At 45.7% G+C, this 10,348-nt stretch overlaps 1 protein-coding gene across 1 annotated transcript in view; it reads left to right on the top strand.

Moving 5' to 3' along the window:
- The window catches only part of TRIM71 (tripartite motif containing 71), an 88,902-nt gene that overhangs the window by 67,113 nt on the left and 11,441 nt on the right, over window positions 1-10,348 (top strand). The window contains exon 3 of the mRNA XM_075921963.1: window positions 8,713-8,847. Coding sequence (XP_075778078.1) covers window positions 8,713-8,847 — 135 coding nt within the window. The remainder of the gene's footprint in view (window positions 1-8,712; window positions 8,848-10,348) is intronic.

The raw sequence follows: 10,348 nt of genomic DNA on the forward strand, positions 1-10,348 counted from the left end.
TATTCTCACTTTCACAGTCAGCTGGGGTTTTGTGGTTTTACACAATATGTTTTATTTGTGTCTGGTGCATTTTAAGTCTTAGACTATGAAAACAGCAATAGAAAGACAACAGAAGTGGAGGGTGCCTCAAATCCTGAAAGAGCGGAACACTGTATTTTCATCATCCAAGCAGATCACTCCAAAATAACTAGAAATGATCAGTTAGGAGTACGACTCAGTAAACCTCATTTTTTTGGACTCGCTGTTGGAAGAGATGTGTTCTATGCATCAATATCTAATTGAAATGAAGCTTATGAAGCGATGTCCTTAACAGTAGAGTATTCCTGAGGTACTTACTGAAAACTTAACCGAGAAAGAGACTGAAATGTGAAAAGAAGGCCTATTTAAAAATGGAGATTTGAGGCTGCTGGAACTGTGATTTCTAGAAAAGTGGGTAGCAGAATTTTCAGTCTAGGCAGGAGATTCTGAATCACATAGATTTCTACTTGAACTGGACAATCACACTACAAAATAAGCCTTGATTATGTATAGTATTCATTTTGTCTGGGATTTATTCCTTGACTATCTTGAGGAAAGGTAACCTGAGAGAAGAAAATACAAAGATCCATTTAAAAAAACCTAACTGTTTTACAAGAGATTACCTCTTGCTGTGCTTGCTGGGGTCTAGTTCAATTTCAGAGACACCTTTTCACTGCAGCAGAGGAAGCTGATAAATATTTAGTTTACTTGATAAATCATAGGTCAGATAGAAGATGAGCAATTCATTTTGGACACCTCACACTAGCACTGATCACTCTGTTTTGTGCTTATTGGGCTCCAAAAAAATTGTACAAGAATTGCAAGGTTATATCTTTATATCAGGTCTAATAAGAGTGGTATGTTCTTCATGCTGAAGACCCAGCCAATAGCTTCGCAGGAGGGTCATGGATGCCTTCTGAAGCACTTAATCTCAGATCTTTATTTTGCTTGTTTCTAGTTTGTTTGTTTGTTATAAATGTAAAACTGAAATAATCTTCTAAATTGTATTCAGTTGGCCATGCATCTGAGCTAGTTCTTAGTTCTCAAAGGCCTGTCTGAAGCAGACTCCTAAGAGGAAGTAGAACATGCTCCTCTTCTAACCCACATATTCCAGCCCTTTCATTGAAGGGGAGCTCTGTCTTGCTTCTGGGATAGAGCTCATCCAGAGTGTGATTACTGCTGCCACCTTCCTGGGTCTTTCTCAGGATCCGTCCCATCCTTCTTGTTTTCTCAGAGGCTGTGCTTCCTTGGCCTACTGAGCCATAGAATCTCCACTGTTTCTACAATCCAGAATATTAATGAATTTGGTGTAAGATACCCAGGGGTTGAAAGGCTGAATGTAGGTGCCTGGAACTTCAATATCCCTTTTTTTTCCTGTTTCCTTTTTAAAGTAACTTCCTCTCTTCTCTTATCAAGGAGATGGTCTACTAGTAAGGAATATTGCTTCACATATCTTAAATGTAGATGTTATCTGCATTTATAGAGTGGCTGCCAGCATTTATAAAGTTCTAGAATGATAGTCTTTTACTGAAATTAGTGTTCTTAAAAGTTTCTAACCCAAGTCAGATTTGATTCAAATGTCATAAGATTTTATAAACATCTTCCATACCAGCCCATGCAGCGACCTTCACAACCAGACTGTAAGCCTAGTTTGAGGCCCCTACTAGATAGACAAACACTTACAACACTTTTTTTCTCTTCTATTTCTCAGGATTGCATTTTTGAGGATTATTAACCTCAGCTGTCAAAACATGAGGCCCAAACCATACAACCCTGGTATTGCATTTCCATGCTTCTGAAAATGATATTTAAAATGGAGTTTACTCTTATTGTGCAATTGAATGGACCTTTACAGAATGTACAAAAGGCAATTTTCTCATATCTTTGTGTCCCTAAGGAAAAGTTAATGCTATCTAGGGGTATGTCTAGACTACATGGCTCCGTCGACGGAGCCATGTAGACTTGTTGTTTTGGCAAAGGCAAATGAAGCCGCGATTTAAATGATCGCGGCTTCATTTACATTTACATGGCTGCCACGCTGAGCCGCCAAACAGCTGATCAGCTGTTTGTCGGCTCGCGCGCTAGTCTGGACGTTCCCCCTGTCGACATCAAAGCCCTTTGTCGGCAGCCCCGGTAAACCTCATTCCACGAGGAATAACGGGGCTGCCGACAAAGGGCTTCGATGTCGGCAGGGGAGCGTCCAGACTAGCGCGCGAGCCGACAAACAGCCGATCAGCTGTTTGTCGGCTCAGCACGGCAGCCATGTAAATGTAAATGAAGCCGCGATCATTTAAATCGCGGCTTCATTTGCCTTTGCCTATCTGTCTAATCTGCATGCCTCTGCTGACGGAGGCATGTAGTCTAGACACAGCCTAGATGTTTACGTGGCCTCCAATCTGTACATTTTTTAGAAAAATAAATTTTATCACAGTGGCTGGGTTTTTAATTGAGAGTGAAATATGTGATAAGTTTCTGCAGTGATAACATTGGATGTTGTCACCCTCCATGCAAGAACTCTGAGTGACTTGTAATCATAAAATACCAAAACTACAGTACCGGATAACAAAAAGTGGATTATTTTGATTAGGATAAATGAGGCATGTTGTAGTTTCATTTTAATAACTTTAGAGCCATGATTATCAGAAATTAATGCATCGTCATTATTGCCTTTTTAATTTGTTTAAAACACCAATTATCATGTTAAAGAGCTTCTAACCAGGGAGAAAATATGTGGGTTTTGCATAATAGTGTTAAATATAAGTGAGGGTGCACAAAGTAAGTTCCTGACCACTCTTATTGGAATTGTAATGTCCAGGGCTCGACAAATACGCTTGCTCACCCATGGCGAGTAGATTTTACCAGCTGGCGAGTGCAGGGACAGACTGGCCTGGTGGGCCGTTGTGACGGGCTAGCGGAAGCCCGCGCTACGGGCGGTGCGGCCCTATCCGATCCGCCGGCCGGCGGAGGAGCAGAGCGCCACTGGGAAGGGGGAAGTGCGGTGATTCTTGCCACCGGGCTGCCTACGTGCAGATCTGGCGTGCGGAGGCGGGGCGGGATGCCAGGACGCTGGTGTGACACGGCCCCGCTGATTTTAAAGAGCTGCAGCAGCTCGGCTCTGGCTGCGTGTCCCTGGAAGCTGGCTGTGGTGTAGCCAGGCCCCACCCTGCCGGCTCCAGTCCTGCCAAGGCCCCAGCCCCCCTTTGTCTCCGCGCCGCCTGTTCCCCACGTCTCTCCTGCACCCTGGATCCCCTGCTCTCCCTCTTCCCTGCGACCCTTTGGCTCTGCGCTGCCCTTACACCCTGCTCCCCCTGATCCCTGCCCCCCCCAGCTCTGTGCTGCCAGTTCCCTGCACTGCCCCTAGACCCCGATCCCTCTGCCTGTGCCTCCACCACACCCTGCTCCCCCCGATCCCTGTGTCCCTCTGGCTCTGTGCCTCCCAGTCCCCGTGCCACCCCCATATACCCCTCCACTGGTCACTGCACCCCTCTGGCTCTGTGCTGTCCCTGCACCCTGCTCCCCCTGTGCATTGGGAGTGAGGGGTGCTTGTCCATAGGGAGGGGCTGGACAGGGCAGGGAAAAGGCTGCTGTGACCCAGCAGCAAGTTAAAGGGGGAGTTCACTTGGAGTGCCTTTGCCTTTATGGAAAAAACAAATGAAAATGCTATTTGCTATTTATAGGGCTAAAATGCCGGGACAAAAACAAACAAACAAACAAAGACCATTGCAAAATGCAAACGTGTAAAAGACAACAACAAAAAGGGAGGGTTTGCCAAAAAATGTTTTGCTTGAGGTAGCAAAAAACCTAGAGCTGGCTCTGGGGGAGGGGAAAGGGCTGGGCTGTGGGGGAGGGGAGGGGCTTGTGCTGAGGGGAAGAGTTTATGAGAAGAAGAAAGGGGAAGGCACCAAAGGACGGGGTGCAGGAGAGACAAATGCCAGGGGGCCAAGTGCAGACATTGAGGAAAAGGGCAGGAGGGGAGGTGTCAGTGGGAGGATGATGCTGGGAGAGGAGCGGGTAAGGGCCCTGGGGACTAGAGGGGGGAGGGGAAGGTTCTGGGAGATGGCTTGAAAGAAGGGCTGGGCATGAGGAAGGTGGGGATGGAGCAAGGCATGTGTGAGGGCACAGGGGCATGAGGGGAACAGGGGCAGAGGGGAACAGGGGGTGGGTAAGGGCAGTGAGGGAAGGGGGAGGCACCAGGAGGATGCAGGTGCCAGGGGATTCTGGGGGTGAAGCAGAAGGGCAGACACCTGCAGAGGAGGGACCAGCACCAGAGGAGAGAGGCAGGGCAGGTGTGTAGAGGGAGGTGTTAGAAGAGGGGATGAGGAAGGGTGGCTTACATGATCAGAGTGGGGCTACTGGCAGAGGGGGGCAGGTCTCAGGAAGGCTGAGGGCTGTGAGAAGGGCAGGAGTCAGTACAGCAAAGGAGGGTGAGGGGTTGGGGGGTAGCAGGCACCAGGAGAGCTGATGGAGCAAGGGGAGGAGACATGGCAGCAGAGAAAAAAGGTAGAGGTTTATAATATATTTATTAATAACTTGGGTGATATTTATTAATAACTTATTAGTAATTACTGTTCTTATTCTTATTAGGAATTTATGCCATTAAAAAAACACTTTGGGGGGGAGGGTGGCAAGTCTGGTAAGTAGGTTTTTCCAAAATTTGTCCACCCCTGGTTATCTCCATGATTGGCCTTTGTCAAAAGTTTGACACAACTTTTTGCCTTTCTGCTGTATGCAGAGGTGGAAAAAATAGTGTTGGGGAGTGGAAGAGTTAGGGAGAAAAGGGAAATAATCCATATTTTGATTACACATCTGAGAGTAATGAACTCCCAATATTGGTGTCTTTAGGTACATTCATGAGTAGGCTAGGGGGGGAATTTTAAACTGAAAAGGCACTTCTGAGCATGCTCAGTAGGCATTCTTTTTTTTATATATAAATCAAGCCTAAGCTAGCCCTAGCCCTTTGACAGAACAATGCACGTTTTCATGTGTAGTTATATAGTGGCGGATGCTTTCTGTCAATATGCCAGGCCTTTTCTCTGAGAGATTGTAAATTATTTTATTTGCACTCAAACAAACAAACCTGTTCTTGTCTGCAATGGGAAGAAATTGTGAGCATACGAGGATCTGATCATAATTGGTTTTGCTTAATTTTGCAATAATTTGCAAATGCTAAGCTTTCATTTAGATTTTTTTTAACCCCATTGCAAACCTCGGGCTATTACAGTGCAAACAGAGATGCTGCCTCATAATTCAGCTTTGCAGAAAACTGTCTCCAGCCAAACAATAGAAGCCTCAATGTTAAGGAAAACCTAGCCCAAGCCTTTCATAATTAATTCTGTTTTAAGGAGCCTTGATTTTAAAAATGAAGACCTGTAACTCATGAACTCCTGGGTCTATTTCAGGTCTGGTCTGTTATTTATTGTATGTAGATGGCACAGCTTCATGGCTCCTAACTTTCCTCTGTCTGACTTCAGGCAGCTTTTAACAACTACGATTCATTAGCTATCTGAAAATTGTGTAGTTGACTTCCTTGGGGTAGATTCAGGTTCTCTCTCCATAAGTTAATTGTGTGAGGCTTAATTTTTAATTTAATCTAGTCAATTTTTTAATTTTGTTTCTTGGTACTCCTGTTGCCTTGCCAATTTTTATGGCTTGAAATATTTTAAAGATACAAAATTGTCTCTCCCTTTTTGTTGTATGAAACACAATCAGGGAGAAACAACTGACCTGCTGTATTGGGGAGACATTGAAATGAACTGTATACAAAGCGCTGTCAAAGGTGTAGAGTAATATGCATTATTTTCTAATTTTTCAGGTCACTTATCTGAATTTTTCCCATCTCCTGGGGGCTCAAAGTATGCTTCTAAATTGACTCATTTTTTAAAATATTTACACAAAATTTCTGACTAAATTGTACAAATGCTGATAGTTTCACTTTATTAAATATAAAACAGGAAAGTCAACTACACTCATGTTTAGAGGACGTGAAGCATCACTTTCTAAGACTTGCTCATGTCTCTCTCCAGTTTTAAAGTGCTAATAGACTCAATTTTCTTTGCATGTACCAGCACTCCTTTCCTCTAGCAAGTTGATTTATTTCAGTAAGTTACATGTAATAGACAATTGATTTGCATGGAAATGCTATACATTAGTGCAGTAGTTCCAAAACTTTTGAGGGTCTTTCCCCCTTTACCTCTGTCCGTGTCCCCAACCCTCACTGGGGATACGAGTGGGGTTGAGGTTGTGAGGAGGAGGAGGACAGTAATGAGACTGACTAGGGCTGTGGTCACCAACACATCGATCACAAGGCGTTCGGGGGGACCCCTCCATTTCATCCCACCTCCAAGAAGCCCCACTACCTACCTCCAGCAACAACGGAAGTAGCGCCAGCTTCCCACGGGGTGGATAGAAGTCCCGCAGCTGGGCACCACTTCTGGGGTTTCAGGAAGTGCGCTGGTTGCTCCACCTTCCCCAAACAGCTGGTGCAGTACTTGAAAGGCCAGGTCTGTGGTGTGCCAGGGACGTCCTTCCCCTGCGGTGGGAGGCAGGAGTTCCCTGAGAAGGTGCGTGTGGACTTCCCTCCTCTGCAGGAGGAAAGGGGGGAGGAGTCCTGGGAGAAGGTGCATACCTGGGACTCCCTGTTCCCTGCCCCAGCACCCACTGGCAGTCTGCCACCTGCCCCATCAGCCTGCCCCCACCTACACCCTATCCTCTGTGGCAGCACCCTGTCCCCTGCCCCAGCACCCACTGGCACTCTGTCCCCTGCCCCCACTGGCACCCTGTCCCCACCCCAGCACCAACTAGCACCCTTCTTCCGTACTGTATCCTCTGCTCCCACCAGCACAGTTGGAGCCACATTAGTGAGGCTTGGGGGGGGGGGGGGGGGGGACGACCCCTGGAGGAGTTTCTTATTTGCATCTCACTTGTGTAGCCCCAGCTGACTTTTCTATGGGTCAGTGACCCCTGACTCAAAACAGGTTCCCTGCACTTCTCATAAATAAAGACAATGCTGAACCCTTTTGTGTTTGACATATTTTATTTAAAAATGAAGTCTGGCCAACAAACCCCCAATTGGGGTCAAGCCCCCATCTGGCCACAGCATCCTAACACTCCAGTACCACCCCCCCTCCTGATCCCCCAAATCTGACCCTATCATACACCGGAACCCCCTGTCTAAGCCTTTCACATTCCCAAACTCCTGCACCCCCACATTCTTAAGTCTTCTGCCACAACACTTCTGCAACATCCACACATGGCAAATAAATGTCCTGAGCCCATCGTACTCCCAACTTCGCTGCCCTGAGCCCCCTCACACATCCCAGTCTAGATTCCTGCACCCTCCCATCCACAAGCCTATGGCTTGCTCAGCACCCCAACACTCCCCAGCCTGGAGCTCCCTCCCCAAGCCAGCATCCCCTTCTCCACCTCTTCCTGCATCCAGATTTCCTCCCAGAGCTTACACCTCTCACCCCTTCACACACCCAAATCCCTCATTCCCACCCCAGAGCCCACACATGCTGTCTCAACCCAGTGAGGATACGCCTAGACTACAAGAGTTTTTCCGGGATACCACAGGGACGCTTGTTTTTCTGCTTTTTTTTAGTGGAAGAGCAAACCTGCTTTTTCAGCAACCCCTGTATTCCTCGTTCCATGAGGAATAAGGGGGCTTCCAAAAGAAGGGGTTTTTCAGACATTTGACCCAGTCTAAAGAGGAGAATCGGGGAAAAAAGTGGCAGTGTAGTCATACTCTGAGAGTGTGTAAGGGCTGGGGATAGCAATTGATGGAGAGGAGAACAGAGAGGGCAGGGCTTCAAGGAAGAGGTGGGATCTTGGGGGAAGGATGGGGTAGATCTTGGCTTATTCTGACATTCAAAAAGTGATGTTGGGCATAAAAAGGTTGGAGACCACTGGACTCAGGAAAGGGGGCTGAGGCTAACGCTGCAGCTCGCACGTGGTCTGCAGCCATTGCTGGGAATGGGAGTGGAAACACAGCATGGTGGGAATAGGGGCTAACAGCTCCACTCTCAGCCAAGACTGGAGGCTTGTGTGAATCTCGGAACAGCTGCACCAAGGCTGGAGGTGGGTCTGGGAGCTGAGGGATGTGCCGGGGTAGAACTGGGAGTGGGGAGGGGGTGGAGTGGCATACTCTGCTCCCATGGGGGCTGCCCTGGGCTGAACATCCACCCTGCCCTGATGTTCCTCCATGCCCCTGTAGCAGAATGCCCCACATTTTGGGGACCTCTGCATTAGTGGAAAACAGAAGTCTTACTAGAAGTGATTTCTATTCTGTATCAAATATATTGTCAGTCTAAAATGCTGGGGGATTAGATCATTTTCAGTTCTCCACACACTTGTGTAAAGAATATAGGTTTGCTGTGGGACTACTTAATCAGCATTAGCGTGACTCCTGTGGAACGCCACTCTTATCAGTGGGGTTGCATTGGCTATGCTGGGGAAGAATCTGGTCCTTTGTAGTGAGTTCTGTATAAATTCTGGACTCTAGTATGTGAAATGCATGCACTCAGAAAAGCTACATGAAAACTGCTGCCTTGAACTTTGCCCTACAGCAGCATTATAAGAGCACATTGACCTGTTTCAGTTTTTGTGCTGGAGCCACTGGGTTAAATGTAAGAGCCGTCACCTAATGCAACTTAAACTGGTTTGACTAAACAATCGTGTGTCCTGTTTCTTCTCCAGCTGAGTATTGAACAGGCCCAAGCAGTGGCAGAACAAGTTGAGATGAAAGCGAAGGTGGTGCAGTCTGAAGTCAAAGCTATGACATCTCGACATAAGAAGGCCCTGGAAGAGCGGGAGTGTGAGCTGCTATGGAAGGTAAAAGTTTTTTTTATAGGGATATGTATCTGGTTTAGTAACTAACAATTAATCTTACAGGTGGAATCTGACCTGCCTTTACATTAGGGACAGATTGTGATAACGTTGTGCTGAGTTGTATTTTGACTGGTATTTGCAATTCAGGCTTTCCCATTTTAAAATCAGGTTGAGTTTTACGGTATTTTCAGCATGAATGAGGGTGGTAGAATTTGTCTCATAATAAATCTCTTTCTGTTGGATTCAAAATGGGCACTTTTTTAATCCGAATGAATGGGAAATACAGTAGCCATGATTCTTGCTGCACCACAAACAACCAGCCAAAACATGGAATTTCTGGTTCATAGGGAAATTCTGAAATGTGGTTATATTCCACTAAGGATTTACGCCTGCATTTGGAGCTGGAGATTTGAAATTAGTAGCTTCCATTGTTCTGTGCCCCTTGACTCACCTCATGGTTTCTTCCAATGTGATAAAGGGTGGCACAGACTGATCGCATTTCCAGTTCCTTCTCACTGCCACGTTGTCCCAGTTGGAGCTGTGAGTGTGCTCTCATGTGTGGTGCACTTGAAAAGTATAAAATTACACACAGTTTGTTTTTAGAGCAGTATGTTGTTTTTATATTGGGAGTAGAATTAGGGTTCTTTTGAGGGAGTTTTGATCCTCCTGAGGTTCCCCATCTCCTCCCCGGACTTACTCGCAGGTACTGGACTATGCAAAAACCTCAGGCTTTAAAATTTCTGCCTTCTGCCTGCATTCCTCCTTGGTTGAGTCTCCAGGACAGTTGCAGACAATTTAGTGGAGGATTGTAAATGACACAAGTGATAAAATTGAAGACTTTGCTCAACTACGAATTTTATATTAAATAAAAGAGCTTCACTATAGAACAGGGGTGTCCAAACTTTTTTCAAAGAGGGCCAGATTTGATGAAGTGAACATGCGTGAGGGCCGACCATTTTGCCTGACATTCTTTGAACCATTAAAATTAAATGCAAATTAACTATTTTATGCAAAGTTTATTGCAAACAGCATACTTTTTATTTCGTCACATGGATGACAAATCTAAACAGGTGTTAAATCACTCTGCCTTTCATATCTGAAGGCCAGATGAAAAAAAAATCCAAGAAGCTGAAATATATGTCAGGAACATTGTAAAGTACATTACATATTATTGGTAATAAAGGTTGTCTGTCAACTTTTAAGTTCAAAAAAATATGAACAGGAACATAACACCAAGTATACATGTTGTGTCCAAATATATTTATAACTGATTTAGACCAGCTGACATTAACTGAGATTTTACAATGTATTCATCTCAGTACATATGGATTCGTTGGGGGCCATAAAAGATAGATATTGCCAAATTACCTGTGGGGCCGTATTAAACCGGAACACGGGCCGCAATTGGCCTGCGGGCCGGACTTTGGACATGCCTGCTATAGAACCATTCACTGCATTTATATTCACACTCTAAGGTGAAACAATCCATTCATCTCCTTCCTTC

This window comes from Pelodiscus sinensis, chromosome 2, assembly GCF_049634645.1.
Source record: "Pelodiscus sinensis isolate JC-2024 chromosome 2, ASM4963464v1, whole genome shotgun sequence".
In the NCBI taxonomy this organism is placed as follows: domain Eukaryota; kingdom Metazoa; phylum Chordata; order Testudines; family Trionychidae; genus Pelodiscus; species Pelodiscus sinensis.